Source organism: Eschrichtius robustus, chromosome 3 (assembly GCF_028021215.1).
Source record: "Eschrichtius robustus isolate mEscRob2 chromosome 3, mEscRob2.pri, whole genome shotgun sequence".
In the NCBI taxonomy this organism is placed as follows: Eukaryota; Metazoa; Chordata; class Mammalia; order Artiodactyla; family Eschrichtiidae; genus Eschrichtius; species Eschrichtius robustus.
In genome coordinates this window covers 25,024,018-25,037,283 of record NC_090826.1, presented here as the reverse complement: position 1 = coordinate 25,037,283, position 13,266 = coordinate 25,024,018, and the positions used below count along the sequence as shown (strand labels likewise).

General features: G+C 42.8%; 2 protein-coding genes across 3 annotated transcripts in view; one reads left to right on the top strand and one right to left on the bottom strand.

Moving 5' to 3' along the window:
• Positions 1 to 12,022, bottom strand: part of ZCCHC17 (zinc finger CCHC-type containing 17) — a 54,468-nt gene extending 42,446 nt beyond the window's left edge. Inside the window, exons 1-2 of the mRNA XM_068539357.1 lie at positions 11,946 to 12,022; positions 3,577 to 3,697 (exon numbers count right to left, since the gene is read on the bottom strand). Of these exons, the coding sequence (XP_068395458.1) occupies positions 3,577 to 3,642 (66 nt within the window). The 5' untranslated portion in view covers positions 3,643 to 3,697; positions 11,946 to 12,022. The remainder of the gene's footprint in view (positions 1 to 3,576; positions 3,698 to 11,945) is intronic.
• Positions 12,023 to 12,243: 221 nt separating this feature from the next.
• Positions 12,244 to 13,266, top strand: part of SNRNP40 (small nuclear ribonucleoprotein U5 subunit 40) — a 34,992-nt gene continuing 33,969 nt past the window's right edge. For both annotated transcript variants that reach the window (XR_011073489.1, XM_068539355.1), the window contains exon 1: positions 12,244 to 12,409. Coding sequence is in view for 1 of the 2 variants with exons in the window: in XM_068539355.1 (XP_068395456.1) it covers positions 12,266 to 12,409 (144 nt within the window). In the remaining variant the exon portion in view is untranslated. The remainder of the gene's footprint in view (positions 12,410 to 13,266) is intronic.

Genomic DNA, 13,266 nt, shown 5'->3' with positions numbered 1-13,266 from the left:
ACATGCTGCGGAGCGGCTGGGCCCGTGAGCCACAATTGCTGAGCCTGCGCGTCTGGAGCCTGTGCTCTGCAACAGGAGAGGCCGCGATAGTGAGAGGCCCGCGCACCGTGATGAAGAGTGGCCCCCGCTTGCCACAACTAGGGAAAGCCCTCGCACAGAAACGAAGACCCAACACAGCCATAAATAAATAAATAAATACTAAAAAAAAAAAAAAAAAGAGAGATGCCCAGGGATTCCCCTGACGGTCCAGTGGTTAAGACTGCATGCTTCCACTGCAGGGGGCACGGGTTCAACCCCTGGTCGGGGAACTAAGATCCTGCATGCCACTCGGTGCAGCCAAAACAAAAAACAAAAAACAAAAAAAAAGAGAGAGATGCCCAGTCTGTTTTTAAATGAATTTGAATTAGTTACCAAGATACATGAGATAAACGTGGCCTCTGCTCCCTAGTAACACCCAATCTAATGGAGGAGACAGACACATATACAAGTAACAATAGTACAAGACAGACTATAAATGTCATGATAGAGGTACAAACAAATGACTGTGGAACAACCAGATTTACCATCTACCTTCCTCCTATACTACCCCAATTCAGTCAAAAGAGTTCTCTTATGGGTCTTTTGGTTCCTCCATGCATTTATGAACAGTTGAACAACCCCAGCTGCAGATCTGGAGAACCTGATTTAGAACTTGCCATTTATTAATCATTTGGGCAATTACTTAACTTCTAAAAAGTTTCCTTATCCATAAAATGGGGTTAACAATTTCTTTGGAGAAAGTCAATGACACGTAACGTGTGAAATTGCTAACATACATTAGGCTTAACAAAATTTATTTTGAATTTTAATGTAAATTCTTCTTTTTAAATATTAGGCACTCAATGTTTGTTGGATGAATATTCTGAAAAATAGTTTCCTGTTTCCAATTTACCATGAAATTTCTCTTTCCCTAATTCCAGTCACTCCTAGGCATTTTTCAAAATGTGCTCCTGAAATAGTAAAACTATAGTTCTAGTATTAGAACTATAAACTTCTTTCTGAACATTACCCTAGCCCATCCATCCTTGACAGTAAAATATAAAACCTACACTAATTCAAGCCCCATCTCATGTAAGAAAAAGACATAGATCAGGAGCCACTTTACTAGAAATCTGAGTCAGTTTGTGGAGGGCAGAGAGCTCCTCTTTCTTTTGTGCAATACCTGACAAGTGAGGGCTTCATGATCAGAAAAATCAATTTCATCTCCAGAGCTACCATTTCCTTTTTCTAAGCCCTGGTACCTCACTGATCTCTGGGGATACCATGGGCCCTAAAGAATGAGGACAGAGGCTCTGAAGAGCAGAGTTGTTTGCTATTTGTTAGAATGTTATCATCCTTTGTACCTTGTCTCTTACATTACAAGTTGGGATCCACTTAACAGAAGTCTAGAGCCACATTTATCTATAACCAACCAACAGTCACAAAGTCTGTCTTCAAAGGCCTCATGTTATTAGGTGGTAAAACTTTTGTCAACCATAAAGCAACTATGAATGCCATAAGAATGATATAGTTAAAATACTACAGGCACTCATAAGACACTGAAAACAATTTTTTGGCTTTACTTTTGCTTCAAGAGAAGGGCAACTGGGGACTTCCCTGGTGGCACAGTGGTTAAGAATCTGCCTGCCAATGCAGGGGACACGAGTTCGATCCCTGGTCTCAGAAGATCCCACATGCCATGGAGCAACTAAGCCCGTGTGCCACAACTACTGAGCCTGCGCTCCAGAGCCCGCAAGCCACAACTACTGAGCCCGAGTGCCACAACTACTGAAGCCCGCGCGCCTAGAGCCCGTGCTCCGCAACAAGAGAAGCCACCACAATGAGAAGCCTGCGCACCGCAACGAAGAGTAGCCCCCGCTGGCCGCAACTAGAGAAAGCCTGCACGTAGCAACGAAGACCCAACACAGCCAAAAATAAATAAATAAATAATTTTTTTTAAAAAGGGCGATAACATTAATGAATTCTTACTACGTCTCAGGCATTGTGTTTTTATAGATGATAGCTTATTTAACCATCATCACAATCCTATGAAAGTTGTTTTTATCTCCATCTAACAAATGAGAAAACTGAGGCTCAAAGAAATTAAGTGACGATCTCAAGGATCACACAGTTAGTAAGTAAAAGAGCTAGGACGGAATCCAGGTTTTGCCTGGTTCCAAAGCCTCTGCTCTCTAAACAAATACAATGTCTCCTCCCTCAAAGATTGATCATTCACTCAGTTATGAAGGTGTACTGAGCACTTACTGTTTTCTACCCACCTACCTGGGACTGAGATATACAACAGTAGACAAAACAGACAGGGCTCTGTCTTCATGGAACTTAGTGTCCTCTGAGAAAGAAAGACTTTAAACAAGTACAAAATAAATATAACATGAGCCTATTTATTTATGGTGGGAAAAAGATCTGCGGAGATGACATTAGGGCTGAGACCTAAAAGATGAAAAGAAGTTGCTGAGAAAATGGGACAGTTAGAAACAACAGCATGTGTAAAAGTCCTGAGAAGGAAGCAGGCTTAGATGTTTGGAGCTATAAGGCCAGAGTGGCTACAGCATGAGTAGAGTGGAACTAAACAACATTGCCAGAGTAAGCAGAAGCCAAGTCAGGTAAGGGTCATGAAAACAAGTTTGGATACATTCAAGTATAATGAGAAGCCTAGGAGAACTTCAAGAAAGCAACTTGATCCAATCTGTTTTTAAAATGTTATTCTGGGGAATTCCCTGGTGGTCCACTGGTTAGAACTCTCAGCTTTCACTGCCAAGGGCCTGGGTTCAATCCCTGGTCAGAGAACTAAGATCCCATAAGCTGTGCAGCGAGCCAAATCAATCAATCAATCAATCGTTATTCTGGCTGCAATGTGGAAAAACAGATTGGAAGTGGACTACAAAAGAAGTAGGGAGCCCAGGAGGGCCAGGCAAGAGATGAAAACTTAAACTAATGGGGTGCCAAAGGGATAAAGAAGTATAGACACCAGAGACATATTTGGGAGGCAGAAAGATAGTACCTGATAATGGACTGGAGAGGGAGGGAAACAAGATCAAATCAAGGGGAGAAATTAAAGATGATGCCCAGATTTCTAGCATGGGTACCTGAATGAATAATGGGTTCGTTTGCTGAGATGGGAAAGACCGGAAGAACAGATTTGGTGAGAAAAGCAAAAATACAGTTTAAAACATAAATTAAAGGGTGTTCCCTGATGGCCTTGTGGTTAGGATTATGGGCTTTCACTACTGTGGCCCAGTTTCAATCCTTGGTCGAGGAACTGAGATTCCCGCAAGCCATGCAGCACAGCCGAAAAAAAAGAAAAAAGCATAAATTAGAGATGCTGTGAGGTATCCAAATGAAGATGCCAAGTATGTAGTTAGAAGTCTGGAGCTCAGAGGAGGTACATGTGGGAGCCAGATGTTCTGCTAGCCCTTCCCGTTTAAACTGTAATGTTCAAGACATTCTCAAGCGGACAGAAGCTCCAAACCCAGCTGCTTTTCACCTTCAATCTACGCTTAATATAAATGGGAAGTTTTCAAAGCCAAAAGAATATACCTCTCCTTGGAAAATAGTGTAGAGAGCAGGCAAGTTCTCCATGGTCTCGGGTCTTCCTGAATTCATCCTTAATGTTCTATGGTTCCTCCATTTCTCTTCTGCTAAAGCTAATTCAAGTGTCCTGTCACAAAGAAACAGAACAGGTAACAATCAGAGAGACATTGGCAATAAAAAAAAAAATGTGCTGCCGATCCACAGGTTGTCCCTACAGGATAATACCATTAGATTTAATACCATGTACTTTTAAATTTACTTATTTATTTTTGGCTGCGTTGGGTCTTCGTTGCTATGTGCAGGCTTTCTCTAGTTGCAGCGAGCAGGGGCTACTCTTCCTTCCAGTGCAGGGGCTTCTCATTGCAGTAGCTTCTCTTGTTGTGGAGCATAGGCTCTAGGCGCACGGGCTTCAGTAGTTGTGGCACACGGGCTCAGTATGTGTGGCGTGCGGGCTTAGTTGCTCCGCAGCATGTGGGATCTTCCCAGACCAGGGCTCGAACCCGTGTCCCCTGCATTGGCAGGTGGATTATTCTTAACCACTGCGCCACCAGGGAAGTCCCCACCATGTACTTTTATCCAAACCTCCTTTGTCCACTATAACTGTGGGAAGTTCTGGAAACCCTGATCTTATTTCTTTTCAATTTGATACTTTACCAAGGCCATTAGCTTACTGTTTTGTTTTTATTGTTATTATTGCTATTCTTTTGCCAAGGGAAGGCTTTTGGTGGGGGGGGGGGGAGGGGTGTGAACGGATCTGTAAAAAAGGAATAATAATAGTAATAAGAGCTAACATTTATCAAGCAGTTACTATGTCCAGGCACTGTGCTAAGCACTGGACATCCAATATCTCATTTAATCCTCAAAACTCTCAAGATGTAGGTTCTATTATCATATTATGTAGATGAGAAAACCAAGACTTTCAGAGGCCAACTTATTAGGCCTATGTCAAAAAGCCAGAAAATGGTAGAGTCAAACTCTGGCTGACATCAGAGTCCACACTTTTAACCACTATTCTAGGTGTTAAATCTGAAGTGACTTCAAAAAGAGAGCATAGAGAATTCCCTGGCGGTCTGGTGGTTAGGATTCTGCACTCTCACGGCCAAGGGCGCAGGTTTGATCCCTGTTCAGGGAACTAAATCCCACAAGCCGTGCATGGCGCAGCCAAAAAAAGCAGAAAGCACAGCTTACTTTTTTCTCCAATGAAATTAAAAACACACATGCTCATTTTAAAAGTTCAGATAACACATTAATTTGAAGAAAAGAAAATCATCTATAATTCAATTTGGTTTATATCCTTTCAGACCTTTTTACATGTACAAGCAGGTTTTTTAATGGAATCATGAAACCATTAATTAATATTAATAGCCATTTTATATTATTTTTTCGCAATTCATACACAAACACACACACTTTTTTTAATGCCTATGTAACAATCCATTGTTGGATGCATCAAATTTATTTAACTATTTATGAATCATATTAAAATGCAGATTGCAACTCAGTAGGTCTAGGGTGGTGCCTGAGATTGGGCATTTCTTTCCTTTTTTTTTTCTGAAATTTATTTATTTATTTTAATTAACTTATTTATTTATTTTAGCACGTGGGATCTTTCATTGAGGCAAGCAGGCTTCTCTGTAGTTGTGGTGCGTGGGCTCAATAGTTCTGGCAGATGGGCTTAGTTGTCCCAAGGCATGTGGGATCTTAGTTCCCCTACCAGGGATCGAACCCGAGTCCCCTGCATTAGAAGGCAGATTCTTAACCACTGGAACACTAGGGAATTCCGTGGGCATTTCTAACAAGCTCCCAGGTGATGCTGATGCTGCCAGAGTACCACGTCTTAGAGCTTTGAAGTTGGAAGGGATCTTAGAGGTACTCTTGCTCAGCCTTCCGGTTTTAAACAGGGAGGAAACCAGCAATCTAGTGGCTCTTAACCATGCCCCTTTACTTGCTGCATAAATCACTGCTACATAAAGATAAAGTTAATGGTACAGTCCTCAGTTCTCTTTTTCCTCCTAATTACTTGACATCAATAAGACCTGAAACTCAATTTTCCTTGAGTTTTCGTGTGCAAATACCTCCTTCTCTCCTCAATCCTGAGCACACCCCTACACTTCCAGATGATTACTTTAGGTCTTACTTTTGGAAAGTCTTCCTGATTTACAATAACCATCCATTAACTGAACTGCCTCACTTAAAACAGAAATGAAAGAAAATTCTGTCAGGTTCCAAACCCTAGTTCTATATCATCCCAAAGCCCAGGAACATCCCTGTCCTTGAGTTCCATAAGACAACCTGTATTCGTATAATAAACTTGCCCTTTTCTGTTTACGTCAGCCAGAAGTGAGTTTTATTAGTTTATTAAAAGCACACAGATAGAATGAAGGCTGATTTGTCAGTTCTTGAGAAATGGCTGACAAACAGCTTAAATCCAAGTATCACAGCCTGGTTGGATCCTGCCTCTTCCACTTCCCAGCTATGCAGTCTCATCTCTAGTCCTTCCCTTCCCTCTGCCCAGCATGCTCACCTCATATCCTAGAACAAAGGTTATTAACCTGAGGCCAATGACTCTATCAAGAAACCTTAATTATCCCTCCAATTCTTGGAGCACTAGTGAGGTACAGAATCCATAGAGGCATCAGCAGCTAGGACTTGTAAATTAAGCTCAAACAACTTAGTCTATCAACCGTTCTTCTTTAAACAAAGGTCACAGAAAGAGCAATACAATCTTAAGTTATTTTGTACAGATTTTTGCTGTGATAAGAGTATGAACAGCTAAGTTTAAAGCTCCCGTATTTGCTCCTTTTGTAGAACAGTAGCCTGAGAAACCCTATGCAATTCTTCAAGCAGGAAATTGGCATGCATTTTTGAGAGAAATCCTGTTATACAACAGCAGCAGGCTTACGATTTCAGAATTGTAAAGGGTTGCCAGGGACACAGTTATTTATTAGCCACCTCCTTCCCACATGGTATTTTTAAATTTTTTTGAATTATATTGTGTAGAAACCTAGGGTTGTTGTATGGTGGTTATTCAAAAGGAATCCCAATTGGAAAGGAAGAAGTAGAACTGTCTCTATTTGCAGATCATATGATATTATACATAGAAAATCCTAAACATGCCACCAAAAAACTGCTAGAGCTCATCAATGAATTTGGTAAAGTTGAAGGATACAAAATTAATATAAATACAAAATAATATACAAAAATCTGTTGCATTTCCATACACTAACAACGGACTATCAGAAAGGGAAATTAAGGAAACAATTCCATTTACAATCGCATCAAAAATAATAAAATACCTAGGAAAAAACCTAAGGTTTCTTCCAGAAGCTTCTGGTTATCCAGAAGCTTCTCAGTTAACTCAAGTTTATTTTAAAAATTCAGTTCTGAAATATGTAGGGACAACAGGATCAGGAAGGCCAAAGAAGAAGGGCCCTAGGTCAACCAACCAGAGGACAGCCTCCATACCAAAGGTGGGGGAGAACAACCCCAAAGAAATCTGAGTTATGGGAGGTCCCACACAGAGCAGTTGTGAAGCTAGGAGCCTCTCCTCAGTAATTAAGCAGAGGTTGATTATTGCTGATTCCCACTTGCCCTCCCAGCTTTGGGGTGGGTCATGGTAGCAAGGGGGAAGGGAGGTGTTACCTGAGGAAGGCCTACTTTTAACAGCATATTCTGCTTTGATCTGGTTTACCTATTAAGCTTCTATGTAACATTTCATTTGGAAAAAATAGTTCTGCTGCTTTCAAAAAGTTTATAAAACATTGAGACATATATAGTGTAGTTCAATAGGACCACATCTGTAGACTTAAAAGAGCAAGTAAATTGACAAGAATTGAGGTACACCATTTGAAGTTGCCTTGCAATAGTTCTAGAAACAAAAAATTCCTTACGCGTTTCATTTTACTTGAATGTTTTAAACAATTGTGATATGGAGGGAAGCAATAAGGACCCAGTTATTTATTAGCCACCTCCTTCCCAACCCAAAACAAAGGGCAGAGCAAGGAAAGTATAGCGTGGGAACGGGAATGGGAGCTGCGGCAGGGGAATGGTAGCCGAGAGTGAGGTCAGAGCTTATGCTGGGCGAGGAGGAAATCCACAAAGAGCAACCCAGTGTGGGGAGAAGCAGGGTTATAAGGGTGTCCGCACACTGGGGCAATCCAGAATGGGGAGTCAGTGCCCAAACATGGAAGAGCGGGGCCTGAGGATTAGAGGTAATTATGCAATGTTAATTTCCCAATTTTAGAAGTTATATTATGGTTATATAGAAGAATGTCCATGATTATAGGAAAACGAAAGTATTCATGGGTGATGGGGCATCAAGTCGGCAACTTAACTCTCAAATGATTCATTACGAAGTGTTATTTGTACTGTACCTCCATAATTTTGTGATTTTTCAGCTTTTTTTTAATGTGCCTGCAATTAGGAAAAAAAATAACCACGTCCTCTCCTCCTTCCCCTCAAGCAATGAGCAATTCATAGAATAATATTAAATTGGAAAGATAATATGTAGCCCCTTTGAAACTTCATTTCATGTGTCACCTCACTGATCTGGCCAAGATTTTTGTTGTTGTTTTTAAGTTTAAGATTTAGATTTACTGTTGTTACTTAACAGTACCAATTAGATAGACCTCTGAGAGTTAAAGTGATTTTAATTTATTTTTAAGTTATGTATAAGAATTGAGGCGAATCAACCGATAAGTCAAACTACTGGGACACATCAAAGACAGAATAATGACAGAGCCTTCATTCTCAAACACTATTCCACACTGCCTCAAAAAGAATTCACAGTCCACATCTAAATTTTGAAGAGTATGTAGTTCTTTTTTTTTTTTTTTTTTTTTTTAATTTATTTGGCTGCACCGGGTCTTAGTTGCGGCACACTGGATCTTCGTTGCAGCATGCAGGATCTTTAGTTGCGGTATGCAGGATCTAGTTCCCTGACCAGGGATCGAACTTGGACCCCCTGCATTGGGAGCGAGGAGTCTTAACCACTGGACCACCAGGGAATTCCCTGAAGAGTAGTATATAGTTCTAACACTAACCAGGTCCCAAATTAGAGATGCCAATAAGGAGTAATTAGAAGGGCATCATTCCTGGAGGGTAGGATGAGCAGGGTCTGGATTTATTCATTTAAACATGTAACCAAGGACCATTTCTCATTTGATTTTGTCTTCCCAGTACCTGTATACAGTAGGTACTCAAAGTTTTCTTGAATGAGTGAATAGAGCCTTACTATGTGGCAAACACAGGTAGAGAAAGAAGGAAGAAAGCATTCTGGTCTAAAGAATGTAGGAGAAGGAACTGAGTTCCACACAATTCGCTGGGTAAGTCAGAAGATGGGAGACTTTCCAATATCAAACTGGTGGCCCAATCCTCCTCCTTCCCATCAAATTTCTAGAGTAACTATCTTAGACAGATGCTTTTTCCATTTTGCACTCTGGTCATGGATCTGTTGACAAAATGGTCAAAGGCAGGAAAGAGGAAAAATAGCAAGAAGCAAGGAAAAACAAAAATGGACTCCTAAAAAGTGAAAGCTGAAAGCAATTATTAAGGTCATTCAGTCCATTACTCTTATTTAATTGAAAATGAGGCTAACAGAGGTCAAATGTCTTGACAAGGGCTGCTCACAGTTAGCCATTTTGGTACTGGACCCCAGGACCAGTCAACAATTGATTGATTGTTCAGTCAACAATCCCTAAGGTCCCTTCCAAGTCTTCTAATAATAATAGCTAATACTTGAGTGCTTCCTATTTGCCTTTAACCTAGAAGCTTTACTTGTCTTAACTAAGTTAATTCCCTTTTTGACCTCCCTACAAGATAGGCAATTATCATTTTGTTTGTTAAGGTATTTTACAGATGAAGAAACTAAGACATAGGAGAAGCTAAGTTACCTTGTTCAAGATTACAAAACTATGAATGATGGAGATGGGATTCAAATCCTATTTACGAATATTTTTTCTTTCCTTTATGGATTGTGAAATTGTTCCAAGCGTGCCCTTGTCTTGCACTCCATCATATCCTTCAAATCTCCAGTGCTTACCACAGTATAGAGCACACAGAAATTTGTAACTGTCTACTTAAATACTGAAGTACTTAATTTTACTCTATTTTAAATTGTTAGTTAATTTATCAGTTCAGCACCTTTATTGATATTTATATGTCAGGCTCTGTGCTAGGCACTTCATAAACCTCCTTTCTTTCTTTTTTTTTTTTAAAAAAAAAATTTATTTATTTATTTATTTGGCTGTGCCGGGTCTTAGTTGCAGCACACGGCATTTTCGTTGCAGCATGAGGGCTCTTAGTTGCAGCATGCGAGATCTAGTTCCCTGACCAGGAATTGAACCCAGGCCCCCTGCATTGGCAGCACGGAGTCTTAACCGCTGGACCACCAGGGAAGTCCCCGTAAACCTCCTTTCAATCCTTAAAACAACTCTACAAAACAGGTATCTCTGTTTTAAAGGAATGAAGTCACTTGTCGAAAATTCACAGCTAGAAAGAGATAAATCTTAGGCCATTCCAAGAGCCACACACACTTGCCACTAAACCATTCTTTTCAACACAGTCCCTGTCATCAAAGGCTTCCTAGTCGTGTAAGGATAATGGTGACCAATTACAATGCAGTATGATCAGTGCTAGTGATTAGGTTCAAAGTATTAAGAAAACAAGAAAGAGAAGAAGGGCCTGAGGGAAGCAAGGAAGTTTAAAAGGTGACAACTGTGTAGGCCTTTAAGGATAAACAGAAGTCCTCTAGCAGAGAATACTGTTCATTGACCTCATCAGAATCCTGATCTACTGACCTCTATTTTCTTCCAATCTATCAGCCCTCTTTTTTTCTTCACTTTCCTCTCTATCCAGCTTAGATTCCATAGTCCATCATTCAAACAATAACTTAACTTCCCTTTAACTCTGTCTTTATAGCTCACCTAACTGGCAGTACCCCTACCCTGATGGAGTACAGTTGCAGATATTGGAACACATTCTAGCTAGGTTAAACAGAAAGGGATTTATTGCCAGGTATTATGTGACTTACAAAATTACTGCAAGGGCTATAGGAAGTACTGGTAGAACTTCCCAGGAACACCTCCTGACCCACAAAACAACAGTCTTTGCCATGATCAAGAAAGTCATGGCTATCATTGCAGAAAGTCACGAAACCAAAAAGCTGACGACTAAGAAACTCACTGCCTCTGCTATGGTATTTGCCAGCAAAACGGCATGCCTCTCACCCTCCTCCTCCTCTCACTTCCAAATTCAATTCTCATCTTAGGTGCAGAGGAGTCTAGGAAATATCTAGCTCTCAGTTCCTCCAATACCCCAGTCTTCACTGCCAACAACGCTCACCAAAGTGGTCTATCTGCATCTATCTCCCCTCCAATCTGTTCACACTACTAAGGCCTGAGGGATCAAGCTGCCTCCCCCACCCCACCACCTGCAAAAAAAAAACCCTCAGTGATTTCCCATCAGTCTTAAAGCAAAAGCTACCAAGTCTGGCCTCTGCCCGCCTCCAGCTTCATCTTGTACCACACTCCCCTCCGTTCTCTTTGTCCTGGTCACACTGGCCTCTTTGTGCCTGTTAGTCACTTTCTTCACATTTGCCACAGGACCTCTGCACATGCTGTTCTGTATGGAATATGCTGCCTTCCTCTCTTCACCCAACTAATTAGAACTGTTCCTTCAGGTATCAGTTCAGGCACCTTTTCCTTAGAGAAGCCTTCCTGCTTATTCCAGGCACTCGTAACACCAGCTTCCTCTCGTAGGCAGCACTTACTTTGCATTTCTTAGTGAGATCATTGGTGAGCATCTGTTTTCCCCACCGGACTAACAGCCCTGAAGTCAGGGACCATGTTTGGTTCACAATGTCTCCCCAGTGCTTTGCACAATAAACATCAGTTGCACGATTAAGGAGAAGGCCTAGTTCACAGGTATGAATCCGAATTTCTCAACACGACTGTGCTGTGGAAGCCGAGAGTCGGACATTTCCTTCATCTCCGTCTCTCTCAGGAGCACTGAGCAGGCGCTAAAAGAAGGCTGCAGAATCATGGCAGAAACAAGTCGGCCTCCTCAGTCAGAGAGGACCCTAGTGGAAGCTGGGAGACAGGCCTCTTCTCCCTGGGAGCGCCTGGCACAGGGCTCGACACGGAAGGCTCTTGTTGAAGAAGTCAGTCGTCGAGGGCCCCAGGCAGGCGCAGAGACCCCAAAGCTCTGCTCCAGCCCTAGAAAGGGAACCCAGGCTACTACACACCAGAGCTAGGAACTCGGGGCCCCCCTCTGCCCCTTGCAATCAAACCTGCAGCTGAGAAGGGCCAGTCTCAGACATAACGGAGGCGCCGCCTCCAGATTCCACTGCCCCCACCCCCAATCTTCCTTACACTTACTCGGTGTCAGCGTCCGGTCTCCACACCGCAGCATTGCGCGAAACACCGAAACCCAGTCAGCGAGCTTCCACCCACAGGACACAGCGCGCCTAGGTGGGACTCCAGCTCCATTCACCAATCCTGGAATAGTACTCTCGTAAGGGCAGAAAGAACTGACCAATAACAGGAGAGTCCCCAGGGGGCGGTGCAGAGGGGAGTATTGGAAGCTGATTGGTTTCTCCAAGCCGGAAGTTCCGGGGGAAGACTAAGTTGGAGCCAATCGTGTGGTGCCTGAGGGTGTCCGCGCGGTCAGTGGCGGCTTAAGGAGAGTGGCTGCCGCCATGATAGAACAGCAGAAGCGAAAGGGCCCGGAGTTGCCGCTGGTTCCAGTCAAGCGGCCGCGGCATGAATTGCTATTGGGAGCAGCGGGGTCGGGCCCCGGAGCCGGGCAGCAGCAGGCGGCGCCGGGAGCTTTGCTGCAAGCGGTGAGTAAGGGAGCAGGCGGCCTTCGGCCCTCAGCTCTTCCTCTCTCCTCAGGGCTGCACCTGGTGATCCCGCACCGGCCCTTTCCCCACTCTGCGGGGACGGAACGGGACTCTGTCACCCTGAAGTTGAAGCAGAAAAGCACTGTAAGAGCGGCCGACACTCTGCAATGCTCCATATGTTTCCCCGTTTGACGCCCGTTTTCGGCATCTCGACCGCCCTGTGAGGAGGCGTTAGAATTAGGCTTAAGGACCTTGAGCTCAAAACCGGGACCGGGGCTTTGGAATCTTAAACGTTCCAGGGATCCGGCATAGAATAAACGTTCAGGGAAGTTGGAAGAGTGGATGGATGGATGAATGAATGAATGAATGCGGGAAGGAAGGAAGGAAATGAAGGGTACTGGCTGGCTTTGGGACTTGCGGCAACTTGCTTTTCCCTCTGTTTCTCTGCACTAGTATTAGTAACAACCGTGGAATAGTTACCATCCATTGAGCTCTTCTACTAAGTGCTTTCTTTGTATATGAAAACTCCGTTAATCTTGGTAACTGCCTGAGAGTTAGGAATTGTTATTATCCCATTTTGTAGATGGGGAAACAAAGTTATCTAGTAACTGATAGGAACAGATTTTAAATTCAGAATCCGTGCTCTTAACTACATTTCTTGTACGATAGAGGTGGTGATCACACCTCTCCCTCGGTCCTGTTAGGCTCAGCTGAAGAAATATATGTACCCCCCTCCCCAACTCCTCAACCATCTGGTCAGTAAATACTGCTGGCACTGTCCTCAAAATATATCCAGACTTGCTACTACTTCTGCCAGCTCCATCACTAGCTCCTGGTCTAAACCATCATTATCTCAT